General features: G+C 36.1%; 2 protein-coding genes across 4 annotated transcripts in view; one reads left to right on the plus strand and one right to left on the minus strand.

The window, feature by feature from the left end:
* LOC133529647 (protein phosphatase PP2A 55 kDa regulatory subunit) overlaps positions 1–18,117 on the minus strand; it is a 64,590-nt gene that overhangs the window by 13,628 nt on the left and 32,845 nt on the right. The window contains exon 2 of one of the 3 annotated variants that reach the window (XM_061867411.1): positions 7,127–7,280. In XM_061867411.1, the coding sequence (XP_061723395.1) occupies positions 7,127–7,262 (136 nt within the window). In that variant the 5' untranslated portion in view covers positions 7,263–7,280. Of the gene's footprint in view, positions 1–4,545; positions 4,819–7,126; positions 7,281–18,117 lie in introns of those variants that run through there. The other 2 variants (XM_061867414.1, XM_061867413.1) reach the window with 2 other exon arrangements.
* Positions 5,120–14,370, plus strand: LOC133529659 (cytochrome b-c1 complex subunit 6, mitochondrial-like). Its single transcript, XM_061867428.1, has 3 exons — positions 5,120–5,632; positions 12,638–12,683; positions 14,197–14,370. The coding sequence occupies exons 1-3, from the start codon at positions 5,573–5,575 to the stop codon at positions 14,355–14,357; spliced, it is 267 nt and encodes an 88-aa protein (XP_061723412.1). The 5' UTR covers positions 5,120–5,572; the 3' UTR covers positions 14,358–14,370.

An 18,117-nucleotide genomic window follows, 5' to 3' on the forward strand; every position in this document is an offset into this window, starting at 1 on the left:
ATAATGAGGAAAAGAATCGCCTCTCAAATGAATAGCTTGCAGGGTAGCACCAACAGCTTGCTGGTAGATATAGCGGAGATGGGACTGTCCTTTTTTTGTCACTGGGCTTCTGCTCATCGTCCTGTGTACCAAGACCCCATATGAAAAGCTGTGAGACCTAGGTTAAGATGTACTAACACTAGTATTGTAAGTCTGTATATAACTAACAATCTATGGGCAAATTGGCCTGAAATGAAGAATTAAATCAAAACGATATACAGTTTCTGTTAACTGACAACTTGTAAACTTAATCACAAAGATGTAAGGCCATATGATGGTCAGTGTTACTGTTAATGAAAGATATATCGTAGCGGCCAAGATGCTTAACCCTTTATAAGACATGACGGTGTTAGGAATTAAGCAAACTTGAGCCCTATCACTGAAATAAAGTTAAAAATTAGGTAGGAAATTTAATCCTTCCGACTTATAAAGGCTTAAAAATATCTGAACACATACTGTCTCTTCAGATATTTTTAATCTGATAGCACCTGTACTTGTAAATCAAGAAATTAAATCTGATAGTATATTTTTTTGTCTCATAGTTTATATCAAATGGAAATGGAGCCACATGATGCACTCCAAAAAGGACAAAAGATGTCACAGAATGGTACCCAAGAGGAAAGAAAATACCCCAATGTAGACCATACAAAAGATGGGAAGATAACTTTCAAATAACCGCGAGGAGTGGCACCCTGGAGGAGGCCTATGTCAAAGACAGCCTGACAAAGAAGAAGAATCAGAAAAAGAGTATACTCTATAAAGTAAATATAGTTATTTATAGTTTTTTATAGTTAAAAACAAGTTAATTGTATAATTGTAAAAGAAAACGTAAAAATTTAAGTGTCAGGAATAAAGGCATAATTTTAACATGATCTCATAATCACACCACGCCTGTACTTGTAAATCAAGCAATTAAATCTGATAGTATATTTTTATAGCCTAATTTTAACATAATAAAAATAAAATAAAATAGCCTTTATTTACAGGACAAAGAACAGTACTACTATCTCTCTATTATCTCCCATCTTTTGTATTCTTTGCCTGCTTGCCCTTCGGCAAAGGCCTCCTCCAACCTTCTCCACTCTCTCCGATCTATTGCCACTCTGCTCCAGGTACGGCCAGCTACCTGCGCAATGTCATCATCGCGCAATTTTAACATGGTTTCAATTACCAATTACCTTATGAATTGGAAGATTTGATGACAGTTGCTATCATGAAATACCGTGAAATTTCGATAATCCGTGACTTTGATGGTCTGATACACCCAGTAATCAACACTAAATAGGGCTGCAAGGTGCAAGTGATCATTCTATGCCCAAATAGACTATATGGGCTTACATTATCACACTTCAATCTCCTTATAAATGGCTAAGTTTCTCTAATTTCCAGTAATCAGGCTTTTGTGTGAACATTAGTGCTGGATTAGTGAGATACTGTGTTGTACTGTACTCATGCTTAGGTAACCTGTGACTATGGGCACTGTCATTAAATTATTATAGTCAGAGTAATGCAAGAATTGATTTTTCAGTTATGAATTGACGAAAAGCGGGATTCCACCAGTATCTGGTAACATATTCAGTACAGAAATGCTTGTGCCGCACACTGGTGGAAACCCGCCTTTATACCTACCATAATTGACAGCCTTATGATTTTAGACTGATTTTTCTGTGGTTAAGGAAATTAGTGATTCTTAATTTAAGATCCAAGCCCTTTAACTTTATTACATACAAAAGTGATTGTTCTATCTTTTAATGCTTGATTGGTTGATGTATTGAATTTATAGAAATGGCAACATTCAACACATATTTGGAACATTTGGGCCAGGTAGGGAACATTTCGGGGCTTAAATGTTAATTTTTGACGGGGCTACTTTGTGGGTTACTTTTATTTTATTTCTGTATTAATTTATAATGAATAATGATCTAGTGTTAACAATTTAGTTTTTAGTTAGCTTTAGGTAAGATGTTTGAACTATTAAAATAATTATTTCTGCAACACGGACTATTATATCTACAAATGACCACAGCTGAGTTGCATGAATATCACATAGAGTATGAACAACTATGCAATTAGTGCATACAATTGATTCCAGTCCATTATATGACATGGCATCAATCTAAATTATGATGCACAGGCTCAGATAACTGTTATATAAAGGACATGTGACAACAACAATATGGTAGGGTGACTGCTATAGTTATTGGCCACTCTTAACAATTAGACTGCTATAGATTGTGTCATTCACTGGTGTGGCTTGACTAATATAGTCATGTTATTAAAGGTTAGATTTGACAAATCTGCGCATTATCGATGATGACACAAACTGTATTGGCTTGTTAGGGTTCGGTACCTAAAGGGTCCCTATTACTGAGACTCCGCTGTCCGTCCGTCCGTCCGTCTGTCACCGGGCTGTATCTCATGTTCCGTGATAGTTAGCCAGATGAAATTTCTACAGATTATGTATTTCTGTTGCCGCTATAACAACAAATACTAAAAACAGAATAAAATAAATATTTCTTTCCAATCTCGAGTTTCTCATCCAATCACCGAAGTTAAGCAACGTCGGGCGGGGTCAGTACTTGGATGGGTGACCGTTTTTATAAATAATGGTACAGAACCCTTGCTGTGCGAGTCCGACTCGCACTTGGCCGGTTTTTTCTTTCTAGTTTGTTAGACCAATAATAGCAGTCACCCTATGCATGGTATATTGTATGTTTTGTGTGTATTTTGTGATAGGTTTCTTTCATTGCATTTGCAACAAATACTGACATGTGTAAATTTATTAGTTTCGGCTGCCTATAGGTTGTTCAGAAGAGCATTTAGGCGATGCCTGCCTGTTGTTTACCTCTACTTATGTTGCTGTTTTCTTTCTGTGTTATTTTACCCTATAGTGTGCAATAAAGATTATTTGTATCAGTATGCATATTAAATGCTTAATAATTTCATAGTAATGAAATACATATGACTCTTTTCTTCTGCCTCACCTTTTTCCCTTTATGCAGGATTGACTTTCCCAATAATGTGGAATATATATGACTGTTTGCTGAATTTAGGGCTGCAAGGTTCATTCAATATTTCTAAATAATTGTCCTTAGTTTAGTAAATAAGTGTACATGGAGGTGTTTAGTTGAGAAGGAGGCTAGCTCAACTGGTCTCAGTTGATAAGAGCTGGAAGTAACCATTCATGATTTCAACAAATTAAGGGGTATTTACCCTAGAGCCAAGGGGGCAGGCTGCAAAACAGGTTTATATTTCCTTAAATTAAATACATTATTATCCATCACTTAAAGGGGCGGTGAATTGAGCCAGCCCAGGGTGCTAAATATTTAAATATGCCTCTGTACAAATTGACAATTTACCTGCAAATCCGATGTCCCTAATGAGAGAAATCTTTATTATCATAATCAATTGTCCATAATATTCAGGAAATGAAGTAATTTCACTAAGATTTCTTTCATGATTTTCATGCTTTTAACCCAGCGGTTGATTTTGGCTATCATAAATGCAAAGGTTTAATAGTAAGTACAAAAATTTCCATAGCTTTTATTATTCAAATTGCTAAAATATAAATACTGGGTATTTTAAGCAGAATGAGTCGCAGATATAATTTGTAACACTTATATTTTAAGCGCATTTACAAATGATGAGGTCATTGACTTTGAACTATCAGTTTTTAAACAACATATCGCGTTTCAAGTTATCGGTTTATAAACAATCAAATATTTAGTATAATCTGTTTAAAATTTGTATAAATTACTTCACACAAGAAATGTTATACTATGCTGTTAAAGCATGCTCTGTGAAAAATCTAACAAACATTATTACTGAAAAATGCAAGGAAAATACAATATAGTCTAAATTCACTAAATAAAAGGTAGATGTAAAATGAAGGTATATTTAAAGATTACCCTAGAATTTGAACAAAACAAACAAGGTATGGTCTCTTTCATAGGTTTACCTCCATTGAACTGAGCAAAAAGATTGCAAACACATGTAGGGAGTCCAGTAAATCAAGGCAATCTTCATTGTATATTACCTAACACCAACATCTGGCTACAATATGAAAAAAATCTTAGGTATACTGTGTCTCAGACAAATATGTATCGAATTAAGCGTTTATCTCGTGTTTAGAAGGTTTAAATATGTGTATTTTAAGCCTTACATGTTAAAGAATTGTATGTGATCGACGTCAAACGCTAGGCGCTTCTCTGACCTTCACAATCAACAATTATTTCAATCATCTGTTACATTGCAAACAAGTCTCATTTACAGAGTTTTACACAAATATAAGACTTCAATAATGTAAAATATACCGTAACAACCGTTGCGAGAACCATCCCCGTGCTCAAAACTCCAGTGTAACAGCGAAATGTAATAAGTAAAGGTTAAAAACGATCGGCTTTGTAAGTTACGACAAAATAACCAAACACTTCCACTATTCTATGGACACTGTTATCAAAACACTAAATACAAAGGTCACACCAATTACAAGAACATTGCATTTACCGTCGGAGTTTGAACGATAAAACATCTTCGACTTATTGCGATTCTCGATTCCGATTTCGCCCTTGAGTAGCGGGCGCTAAAAGTCACCACTTACCGGCCATGACAAAGCCCAGCACAAAAACTTAAGAAGTTCGATAGTTTTAGTACACAATCACTTCAATGTTTTGCTAAAACATCACATAGATTTGCAGATGAAAACAGATTAAAATCATTTCAACATTACATCGGTAAAAAGCAATGGCGCTCAGAAATACAACAAATTGCTACTGCAGAGTTCAGTGTTGCAATACTTAAGGTTACAGTTTCTACTATTTCTACTATAGCATTATTATTTTTCTGCTATTCGAGCGTAATTAAATAAATAAAGCTTGTAAAAAAATGTTATATGAGAAAATTGTATTATAACTCATATTGATGAGCATGAATGAACAAAGTACTATCAAAAAAGTTTTTTATCTTTAAAAATTTATTTATTTTAGAATTGTGCCTTCTAAACACAATTTTCAAAGAAACATATATACAAACACGAGTATAATAATGAATCCCTTCAATGTCGAATGCTTATGAAAACTATAATATTTAATATACTTTAGTAGATTTCATTAATGCTTGTAACACCGGCCAATCAACTGTCAAATAGAAATATTTGTGTTGAACCGAGTCGTTTGAAAGCCCGCAATTCATGATGTACATAGCGCTGCCATCTATTAACAACTTTGCAAATTACGACGAAGCGAAGCCGTTCGGGCCGTATAGTTGGCAGCATTGTCGTTATTCCCGCCAACTTTGTATGAATTCAATACTTACTAAAGTTTTGATTGAAACCTTTGATTTTTTTTTATATTTCGGAATTTATATGTATACAGGGTATTCTAACGTATTTCCATGCATTTTGATTGATAGCTGTCAGCTTATACTCTTTTCATATTTTTTCTGTCTATCAGAATAAAAAAATGTCAATGTCAAACTTTTAAATAGTACGGTGGTTATTATTTCCGAAGCCTTAATTTTTTTGAAAAGTAATATTATGGGCAAAAAAGATGAAAAAAACGAGGAAGAGGAAGAACAATTGGAGCTATGGAGTGCAGTAAGCAATTATAAAACTAATATCCTTCTCTTAGTATATTAGTTAAGTAGGTAATAAAGGCTACAAGGGCACTTTTACAGTTGTTATGAGTCTGCTGGTCACGATATACTGATAAGTCTATATGCAATTAGGTCAGAGTATAGGAAAGGGGGGGCTTTTTGATACCACGTCGGCGGCAAACAAGCATACGGCCCGTCTGATGGTAAGCAGTCTCCGAAACAAACTTTCATAAATGTTATTTTAAACGTTAAACTTCTATGAAATTATGACGTTTAAATTTTAAAATAACACTTGCATAGTCTGTGCTATTAAAATCGCTGCCGAGTTAGCTTGGTTTGACTCTATCATGTGGACTCTATACTGCTCTGACACATGGGTTGGCTGTACAATTAAAGTACCATTTGAGGTGGCACAAGGACACGGTAACGGTGAGATGTGAGATACAGTTATATCGTACAAAATATTCGCGATTTTTTTTTTCAGTTCTTCGGCCGGAAAGCGTCAACTTTTGGCCCGTTGCGCTAAGCGAAGTTGCCGCTTTCCGGCTCCGGCGAACAGAAAAAATAGTATACACAGTACACACCTCGGCCAGCAAATAAGAAAGCCTCAGATCAGGTCACATGTAATTGCCGGCCGAGGCGAAGAAATTTCTTACTTTACTGCCTACTAGGTAATGTACGAGTACTATATCGAGTCTATAATCTATTATGACACCGACTATGACTGCGCGGACCTACCTACCAAACAGATGTCTAATTCCTAATATTGGGATGGGCCACCGTTTGAGGTGGGTTACTTGAATTCTTATGTACTAACGATCGCATATTCACTCTACATATTTCAATAATAACAATCGTCGATGGAGTTACACACAACCGCGTGTTTCAACTGGGTCATATTATTATATGGGAATTTTCCATTTCCCAAATGAAAGTTCTTTTTTGTAACTTTTCGGAAACTGTCCGCAGCTTGCACATCTGAATGTAGTTGTTATTAATGTGTATGTGTGTTGGTGTTATTTTTGTTTTTTGGTTTCGGTCATTTTTAACATGCTTGGATGGAGGGGTGCTTATTTTAGTGTCGGCAAGGTCTACCCTATAGATTAGGTACATACTATTCATGTGTGAGTGGTCGAATATGATGCTCAGCTTGTGCAGTCTGTTCTGCCGCGCTTCGGCGAATAGGCGTCGCGTCGCTTGTTCTTCTACACTACCATTGTGGCCATGTCACCATCACTTACCGTTCTTATGTGAGTGGTCGAATATGACGCTCAGCTTATGCAGACTGTTCTGCGGCGCCTCGGCGAACAGGCGTCGCTTGTTTTTCTGACACTACCATCCTGGTCATGTCACCATCACTTACCGTTCTTATTATGTGAGTGCCTGAGTGGTCGAATATGACACTCAGCTTGTGCAAACTATTCTGCCGCGCCTCGGCGACCATCCGCAGCTTGATCTTCCACACTACCACCATGGTTGCCATGACAACACTTACCGTTCTTATGCGAGTGGTCGAATATGACGCTCAGCTTGTGCAGACTGTTCTGCCGCGCTTCGGCGAACAGGCGCCGCTTGTTTTTCGGCGACGACTGCGTGGCCAGCGGCGATACTACCATCGTGGTGGTCGCCATTTCACCATCACAGATAGTCTGGAACAAGGAAAAAATGTTTAGGAAGCTGTTATATTCATGGCACAATTAAGGATCAGCCAAACCGCTGCTCAGAATACGCTGACGCAAGTATCGTTATTTGAGCGTTCTTATTGACGCGACCACACGTAAGGAATGTAAGAAAATATGTGTCTGTTGTCACATCTATGTTCCAAAGCAAAATTAATTCCTTACATCGACGTGACAACGGACGTATAATTCCTTACGTTACAACCGGCGTAAGCAAGCGATTTAACTAACACAAATAATAAAAAAAACACTAGGCTACCTAGAATAATTAAAAAAAATATATTTTTTTATTTTAGGAAAGTACTACTAGTACGATACTTAGCGTAACGTACTTTGAAAATAGGGCCAAAGTCACTGAAACCTAATTACAAGTTACGAAAACAATGCGTCAGTAAGTGTTAAACAAAGAAATAATATGAGTAATGAGAACTGCCAATATAATTACGACATTTAGTTTGCGACACGCAAATAATGGTTTATCCAGTGCGAAATCGTGTTGTGTTTGTTTATTTGTGAATTATGTGAACACGACGGGGGTTGTACTCAACTGCAAATGTTTTGTTATCGTCATCTTGTTAGTAGAGTCTATGCGGAAAGAAAAGAGTTGTGGAATGTATGAGAACCCATACATTCCGTGACTGTTCTCTTTCCGCGCAGATTCTAAAGGGGCCCACTTATTACCAGTTCACCGGACGATATCAGCCTATCAGCGCGGCTTACGTGGGCGATGACTCGCGAATGCGACGCGCCGGCCCAACGGCATTCGCAGATCGCCCACGTAGGACACTTCCATATGTATGTATCAAAGGATTGAATTCACGCGCGCCGCGCCGCGCCGCTTCGCGTTAACCTAACAGGTATTCGTGATTGTCAGCTTTTGCGAATAGCTTAAGTACTTAGAATTGATTTGTATTGTAAAAAGAAGCGGATTATTGTACTTAGACAAATACTATGTATTGCATATTACACCTAAATACTGAAATGAATACAGCAACTCAAGGAGAGGTAAACAACACGCAGTCATATCGCTAAAAAGCAATCTCTTCCAAATAACCTTTAGGTAGCAGAAATAGGCACACTTACTTAGGTAGCGTCTTAAGTTTTTAAGAACAATATATGTGTGCAAACATACTCAAGAGCAATGAAAATGAGTCACTTTGTATAGAATTTCTTATAAAAATTGGCCTAAAATATTTATATTGGGAATTGAAAACCTACGTCTATGTAAATTATAAATCAGGGTTCATATATAAAAGGCCTAAAATAGTAAATATCTGTACAACTTAAGTAAACCACATCAAATGAGATTATGGCAAAACTGCGTTTTTGTAAATACACGCGTGATACATCGTTTGTAATTTGTAATGTTTTAAGTTATATGTCAGATGCCATATTGCGTTGCGAGCCCTAACACGCAACGCAACAGCGGACAGACATGCAACGCAAGCAATGTGACTTTTGTTGGCAAACCAGCGTTTACACAGTCCGTTGTTAAAGAATTAATTATTATTCTTTTCATTTCATTTTATTATTGTTGAGCGTTTATGATGATGAATTAAATATACAATTATGAATATGTAATGCAATTATGAATAAGTAACATAATATATTTAATTAAGATTTTTGCATATAATTATAATTTATTTGTCAATTTTCAATTTAGTTTATTATTTGGAAATAGTTACCACTAGTAATATTAGTATTAAGATGATTGCAATGCCCTAACAGGGTATCATGTACCTACTAAATAATGTATTATACCATCTTCTGTAATGAGCATGATCGCAATAAAATATGAATATGAATATGAAAATGGCTGACGATCATTTGATAATATAATAAATACGCGGTCAAAGTGTTGCCATGTGATTAATCGAACTAACCACCGTCTCCTGCCCCACATACTAATTAGTTTTGTCATTATTGATTACAGAAACCGCAAGAATGCTCTCATTGCTCTAATTAAGATTTAACACGATAACAAAGCCGTAGCGATAATTATCATTGAAAACTTAATAATCTAATTACGTCTCCCTCTTGGATATAACTAAAGTTAAGGGCTTAAAGTCTAATTTTCTAATTGAACCCTTACGCAGTGTCTTACGTGAGCGAATAACTCGCGATGCGACGCGGCACGGCGCGGCGGCCCAACCGCACAACGAGATCGCCCACGTAGGACACTTCCATAGGTATCACAGGATTGAATTCACCCGCGCCGCGCCGCTTCGCGTTCGCGAGTTATTCGCTCACGTAAGCCAACACCTTATTCTGATGAAGGAGTAGGTATCATTTTCCAATAACCTGTGTTAGGTATATGACAATCATTACTTATATGCATAAATAGTGAACTTTTTCCCACAACACAAGCCTCCTTGAGCTTAACCTGTGGAGCTCAGTCAATTTGTTCAAGGACGTCCTGTAATAACTATGTGTAATTCAATTTTTTCAATTCAAATATACTTTATTCATGTAGGCCTAGCAACAAGCACTTATGAATAGTAAGACAGTATTACATATAATTATCTTAATCTAATTATCAGAGCAATTTATTGATGTTGTAAATATTATTCCATATATAATACTAATGAATATAATTCATAGATCAAATTTAATACTAAAAATTTCACAAAATATAGTCATACAAAAAAAAAATGTATAAAAAATACTAGTCTAGATTGTTTCTAGAATAAATTCTAAATGTCAAACAAATATAATAAAAACAACAAAGGAAATACATGCATTGGAATATCCATTTCATTGTATTGTCCACATCAGTGATAACGTGTTTTTTTATAAGGTTTTATTTTTGCAGTATAACTATGTATGTTTGTACGGGTCAAATCTTGCAAGCTAAATTTGACCCACTTCCCAGTGTCCGATTGAGCTGAAATTTTGCATACATATGTAAGTCGGATGACAATGCAATATTATGGTACCATTGAGCTGATCTGATGATAGAGACTATGAGGATGAGGAGACCAGGAGGTGGCTATGGGAACTTTGTGATAAAGCGAAGCAACCTAATTGTGTTTAAGGGTTTAAGAATTGGCTCGATGAGTACCTATTAGTTGCCCGTGGAAAGAAAAATAAGTCAGCGATAAAAGCTAAGAGCTAAGATGGATATTTTGCTAAAAACTTATTTATCTATGTAGTCACAATAGGAAACGCGAAAATCCAGCCAATCCTGTCAATAATGTTAAATATATTTTTTTTTCTTGATGAGTGCGAAGGCGTAGGATAAAAATTTAGGGAAATTAGGCCAAGCCTAATTAAAATAAAACACTACTAAATTGACATAACTTATGCTAGTAAATTGAGTTACGAATGGAATTTAGAAAAAAAAAAACTTGGACCTGAGCCCCTAGTGTACATTTATTCGATATCGTGACGTGACGTACGCGTTTACGTTAAGTCTCATTTAGTATGGGTTTTAGACACAGCGCGCCAAGCGGAACGTTTTGGAAACTCAAAAACCCATACAAAATAAGACTTAACGCAAACGCGTACGTCACGTTACGCCATCGAATAAATGTACACTAGGGGTACTGTATCTAGACAGAAAATACCCTTCACGAGACTTGTGATATCCCATCAGTACTGCACTGTGTCGCATCAAATTGGTAAGAATCGGTTATGATTGGGATCGCTCATTAAACATAATCAAGCCGAATGCCACTTCCATTACTCACATTATAATTTTTCGGTGGTTCCCCTTTTTACTCGACAATTTTGTAGGCATAAATAACTTTAGAATTTATTTCGACTATGGTTTATGCCATATAAATCTTAAAAGAATATAAACAAAAACAAAACAAATAATTTTAATTAAAAAAAACCACGTGACTCTGTCATTCAGCAAGTATTACTTTATTGTGTAACTTAGTTCAATAATTTTAACTACTACTGTAACTGGTTCCCCGCGATACAGGCGTGGTGGCCTAGTGCGGAGACCCATGACATATTCTGTTACGTGTTTTATTCATAATACAATGTGTTGATAAAACAAAACCGATGGATGGATTGTGTGAAAGAGGATATGAGAAAGAAAGGAGTGAGTGCTGAGGTGACGAAAGATAGAGGAGAATGGAAGAGAAGAACATGTTGTGCCGACCCCACATAACGTGGGATAAGGGCAGGAGGAAGAAGACAATGTGTATTCTTATTCTTATACAATGCATGACACAAATTTTGCACGTACGGAATTTTTTCATTGGCGGAACAACAGATTGAAGATGTTTTTTGTAACATTAACGCTATTGTAAAAAACGCTAAAAAATACTTCCACTCTCAGCTCCCCTAATCTACGGAATACCTGTTTTGTTCTACTTTGTGGTCAATTCCATGGGACATGTTGTTCAGTATGACGATTTTCATGATTTTTGTTATTCGTGATCATGATCCCGTAATCCAGTATATTCGATGGAATTGATTTGAAAAACTCGATAATTATTACAATATACTTAACCTGTCTATTTAAGCATTTAAAAAAAAATGTGCTTAAATGATCAAAGGGAAATCAAACCATAAATTGAAAATCTAAATAAATTACATCATTTACATCTGAAGCTTCCTTTTAACTTGAAAATTATTTAAACGACCTATATTTCAAAACATTCATGACCACGATAAGGTAGATAAATGGGATTAATACGTCCTAAGTCCTAAACTATTTTCTCTTAGGTTCATTAAATTGTTATTAATATTATTAAATATAACTGTTAATTCAACCTTCATTAAGTATTATCCTTCTTACATAATTAAGGCAAATGTTTGTGAAGGTGATATTCCTTACCCTACTATTTTAAGCGCATATGGCTTAACATAGCCTGAATGCCCTGAATTAATTTCAAATGAAAAGCACACGTAATAGTTTATCAATTGAATTATAATAGGTACATTAGATTAATGTGGAGAAGACCGTCTATAACCAAGACAAGCTCTTTGGTCGGATTTAACCCATTTAGCACGACCAAGTGTTACATTACATATAATACCGCTTTATTTATTTATTTTGTAGTAGCTAATTCACTTAACTCTTAAAACAAAAAAAAACCAGGGGTATGATTTTTTTTTACTTTTAGGGATATCTGGGTTAATTATTGTGTTTGTAAACATACTCAACTTACAAAAGGAATGAAGCTCTTCCTTTCTTACTGTGTCTGAGCGGCGTATATGTATATCAAAGTACGAGAGTTCATTCATACCCCACGACGGTCTTCCCGCAAACAATTTTATTTGCCGGTGACCTTAAATCAATATAATAATATACATACCCAAATAATACAGTTTTTGTCCTCAATTAATTGAATTCATTTTTCTCATTTCAGGAGGCCAATGACCAGCTGGTTAGAGAGCGTGGAAAATGCCTGGGACGTAAGTTAACCTGTTATGTTATTTATCCAACCTTAACAGTCTATGTGCCTACGGATGTAAAATATACAATAACCCTGGTTAATTGTGACCTGGATAGCTGGTAAACCTCAATAATTGCAACCAAGTGGCCGGTCCCATTGACACCAAAAGGCCTCTATACTTGAAATTATGGAACGTCTTTAAATTACATTTTGATACATCCCTGAGAATGAAATGTCAGAGTGCTTGTCACTATGAATATACTTACATGTCATCTTTAAACTTAAGTCATTATCAATATTACAAATATGTGGCACCTATCAGACGTTTTACGTTTACCTTATTAGGTAGGTAGTTGTTTGATTCCCATTCTCAATGGCGATGGCGGTCTACTATGACGTATGGTATTGGTATTCCGAGAATCAATGTTAACAATTGAACAGTCATCGGCACGATTTCTTTTCAGAATGAATGAGTTCTTAAGTCATGAGATATATATAGGTCATATAGGTGACTGTTGTCTCAAACGGGCTATTCTGAACGTACCTTACTGACTAGTATCGGGACAATCACGAGATAAATGCATGATAAGTGATAACTGAGTGGCATTTAGTTAGATGTCATTCTGATAGTGATATCAGTTCGGTACGTTCGAATTATCCATAAATGCGAAATGTGCATGCATAGTAATCGTACAAAACATATGTAGTGCATGAAATGTTATTATTAATAACGTCAGCGCATGAAAAAGGTGAATATAAAATAAAGTTACCTAATGGAAATTTGGAGAAAATTCAGAGACCATGTGGAAAGTTTCCCAATACTTAGAAACTTTGTCAGAAAATCAGTCATCTACTTCTAGGCTAAATTAATACCGTGTCCTTATTCACCACCATCGTGGCATATTCGCTTATGGTTCCACTGAACGAAAAACGAAACTAGCGACTTTCAACATGGAGGAGTTTTTGCCGAAGGGTGTCAAGTTTCGCCGGTTCCGAGGCCGACACTGCACTTACTTCTGACCCTGCGGAGTTGCCTAATGCATCGCAACCATTATGTGATTTGAAGTGTTCAGTTTTAAAATATATTTTTATAATATATTTGCCAGTTTTAAGGTATTTATCTATGGGCCACTAGTTGCATGAAATAAAGATTTTCATTTCATTGCATTTCTATTTTTATTTTTATTTTATTTTATTTATTTGGAGATCCAACAGCTGTGACATTAACATAGAAAAATATAGTAGATACAGGAAGCCAATTATAGGAACTCACAGGTAGTTCGTTTATAAAAAAACTAAGGTCAATGTGGATTGTGGAGAAGACCGTATGTTAGGTAATACCGTCTACGAGCTATTTCGTCGCTTCTAATTCTTGCGTTTGTACACTTACTCGAATTATACAAGGTCGGTAGAGCAGAAGGAGCGGAGTACGTATTTGTACGTGAATACTTACACTATGACAGTCTTTCCAACCAAAAATTTTATATGCCGATCTACTCCACAATGATTTTCGTTTTTTTTTCTTTTTTTAGAGAATCACCACGTGCAAGTGATCTTCAAGGAGCTGGAAGAGTGTCAGAAACGAGTGAAGGGTAAGGACTATACTACGGAGACGTGCCACCAGGAGATGAAGGACTTGATAGAGGCCGTGGACCACTGCGTTGGCGACAAGGCGTTCCTTTTATTGAAATAAAGCTTATACGGTATTTATGCTTTTTTCTTAACACGTTCATCCCAGCCGAATCTTCCTCTCCTATTGTCCCACATGGCTTACTTAGGGAGATCAGCTCTGCAGTTTAAACCAAATAAAGAGTATCGAGTAGGGTAAATATAAGACACGGGTAATAATAAGACATTCCATTTAAAAAGGAGTCTACACACAAGGCTTATTTTTAAATGGAATAGGAATTAAATAGTTTTTTTTTTTCATGTTGATGTCAACTTAAGCCCGTAAATTTAAAACTTAAAATACGCGATTAAGTCCCGCTTGTGTTAGTTAATAATTTTTTAAGTGTTTACAATTTTGTCTTATTTTTACCCGTGTCTTATATTTACCCCACCCACCTGACCCGACTGAAACCACTATAAAATATTGTCTTCCTTTCTGAAAGGTTTGTTTGTCGATTTAGTATGTTTGTGGCTTAAAACATAAATTTACATCAGCGCTCAGCGGGCGTAATGTTTTCAAAACTCAAATTCGATGTTAATATCTTAATAAGGGTTTCTAGGTGACTACGAAACCCTAAAAATGGGATCAGATCTATACTTCGGTACCTACATTCTTATTTTCGCATTCATATACCCTTTATATCGCCCTACGGGGAAATTCAATATGGTTTAGAGGGTACCCTCATATAATATCTATGCTTTCGTGACATTTGTGCGACTGTGCGGACCCAGCTCGCGTAGCCAACGTGCCTATCGTTAACCCTCCGTAGCGTAGTTATCTCTCTCTTTCACTCTTCCATATTAGTGCGACAGTGACAATTGCGTTTCGTTCGCTACGAAGCATTAACGATTGGCATATGTTGGCTACGCAGGCTGGGATAGCTGGGATCCTTAAGTATGACGGATGGCGTCCCAGAGAAGGTAACGGTTTATTTGCGCTTCATTTTGTTGAAATATAGAAAATGTTTTTGGAACCGGTAGGGATTAAATTGACATCACCTTTCAATTCGAGAATGAAATGAATGAATTGATGTTTTATTGATAAAATGTTACTAGTAAAGTTTATACTTGTATGTAAGCAGCTAAGCGTTACTTGCACCATCCCACTAACCCGGTTAAATGGTTAAACCATTAATTCAGTGTCAAATTGTACTGGTAACCATGGTAACTCCAGATTTAACCGGTTAACCCCAGGTTAGTGGAATGATGCAAATGGCCCTTTATGGTGCGTCATATGTGGCTTTCCATTAGAGAACGGTCTTCATGGACATGGAGCATAAGCACTTTTCTCATGGAAAGGTCCTTTATAACCTCATATAAGTATAACTGAATGTTTTATACATATATAGGTATAACATTATTTGTAAATATACCTTCGATATCTCTGTTTCCCAATCCATTGCTAAGTAATCATGACTAAAAGCTAATAAAATTCTATACTCTAATGCATCTTCGAAACATGAGTAAGGTTACATACATTGTCATATTTATCTCAAACCAATAAGACTCAATTTCAAACAACAGCACTAAAATGTAGGTTTATATGAGACAAGACGTTTACACCCTAGGTGCTGGAATTTATGACATGACATTCCTGACTGCTCGTAGAGGAACGATGTCGACCTAGATTCAGGCGCCCTAAAATGTTGGTACTGGAAAGACAAGTTAGTCATAAGACTGGTAATTATTGAGATTACGCAATCTAGTAATATGAAGATGTAGATGTCAGACCAAGCTAAGTTGGCAGCGATTTTGATAGCTCAGACGGTGCAAGTGTTATTTTAAAGTCAAACTTCTATGAAATAATGACGTTTACTACTTGTACCGTCTGGGCTATCAAATCGCTGCCAATTTAGATTGGCCTGAATCTGATATCTTTTTATTTTTTTGTTAGTCGGCTAACATTTTTAAATTACAGCGCCATATTATGTAAATCGATATCGATACTTCATGATTTCATCTGACAACTACAAAACAAACCAACATAAATACAGAATAAGCTATAGTATCTACAGTATATATGGTGCTAATTTACCGTCCTAGTGCGGTAACTAGCATTATATGTGCGTATTTAAAGTGCCATATCTACTGCAAAACGTTGTACAATATACGTGCGAAAAGGTAATTTACAACTCGTGTCGATTTAAAACACTCCCTTCGGTCGTGTTGTAATTTATCGCCACTCGTTGCGAATTTCCTACTTTTATCGTAATGTACTATAACATAAGTAACCATATAACCATGGCAGGCATAGGGGCAACATCCCCAGAATACGAGTATGTTTGTAAAACGCCATTTACAACACTGATGAGAAAAGAAATAAAAATAACAATGTTTATTCGGTTTAAGTATTACTTAAACAGTTGTAAGTGTTAGCGCCTCTTTTTAAGTCACAAATACCTGTGTTATGATATGAGGCACCGCTCTTAGTTTGTAATTGACCAACAATATTTTTATAATGTACTGTGAATTTAATTGCCAGTCTTTATTATTTACTTGTGTGCGATATACAGGATGTTTGGTAATTGGATTATCCGTGAAATAGAGCGTGCGGCTGAATTCCGGAGCTGTACACGTATTGAAGTTCTAGTGTGTACATTGTGTGCAATATAATAGCAGTACATAAGAAAATTAAAAACTATAACTTTGGATCAATAATATTGAATCTTTTTTTATATTTATTCTGCATTACTTGACATTGTTTCAAAATTAAGTGTAACCTTTACTGAAATAATATCGGAAGTAAAAAATTATCCGCAATGTAATCAAAATCGCATGCAAGGTCTCGATCGGTCTACACGGGGCTTTATATAAATAGATTTAATCAGTTAGGGATACAATCCATAATATTTACATAAACAACATTTTAAAATAAACTAACTTATTAAAACGCATAAAATACAAAAAAGAATATAACTAAAGTAAAGAAACATATCTATATACATATATTTACAAATAAAAAATGGGGGCTAGCTCGTCGCCCGATGGTAGGGTGCCCAGAAGGCTGGTGGCATTACCGCGCTGTATGGCGATGCCAATTCGCTGGGCAAGGAAAGAACCAGCCCTCTGGTCACCCGTAGCATCAATGAGACGCTTCGCCAGCTCTTTAAAGATATTTATATAAAATAAAGAGTGCCCATATGATATCATATAACACTAAAATTAAGGTTGCTTGAAATTATATTGAAAACTATCAAGATTATTCTAGTCTGCATTGAAACGCGCGTCGCGTTGCCGGCGCTCGCGTACCGAGCGCCAACGCCATCTATCGAGCGTTATTTCGTGAAATCGGAGAACGCTCAGGAATAAGGGCTCTTAATCTCACCACTACTGCATTCGTAATATGTAATAATTCTTTATTGCAACCATAGTACAGTATAGCACAGCACTGCACTTAAAGGCGAGTTTAGACAGGGTCAGCAACTGACTTCGATTTCGAGACAAGTCAGTGCTGAAACGAGAAATACACAATGTAAATTGATTTGAAGTCAGTGAAGCGGTGGGAGGTCAGCGCCGACTTATATATTCGCAGGCGAATATTTTGAGGTCAGTCGGCTCCCGCCGATACTGATTTGTGCACTGACCCTGTCTAAACCCGCCTTAACAGTATTATTCATGTTGTGTTTTGTTATTGTTGCGTCGCTGCGTCGCTTTCGTTTGATATATTGAGGAAAGAGATGCAGAGAAACTCTATAACTACCACGAACTTAACTGACTTGAATTCCTAGCAACTTTAGATAGAAACTTAGACATTTAATTGGAAATCTAACTTCAACGTTGTTCAA

This window comes from Cydia pomonella, chromosome 21 (assembly GCF_033807575.1).
Source record: "Cydia pomonella isolate Wapato2018A chromosome 21, ilCydPomo1, whole genome shotgun sequence".
NCBI classification, from domain to species: domain Eukaryota; kingdom Metazoa; phylum Arthropoda; class Insecta; order Lepidoptera; family Tortricidae; genus Cydia; species Cydia pomonella.

What these genes read in the sequence shown, in the direction of transcription:
- LOC133529659 (XM_061867428.1), top strand. Translation starts at nt 5,573, where the DNA reads ATGGGCAAAAAAGATGAAAAAAACGAGGAAGAGGAAGAACAATTGGAG. An exon ending in AATTGGAGCTATGGAGTGCA is followed by an intron (nt 5,633 to 12,637) that starts GTAAGCAATTAT and finishes TTCTCATTTCAG; the next exon opens with GAGGCCAATGACCAGCTGGT. An exon ending in GCGTGGAAAATGCCTGGGAC is followed by an intron (nt 12,684 to 14,196) that starts GTAAGTTAACCT and finishes TTCTTTTTTTAG; the next exon opens with AGAATCACCACGTGCAAGTG.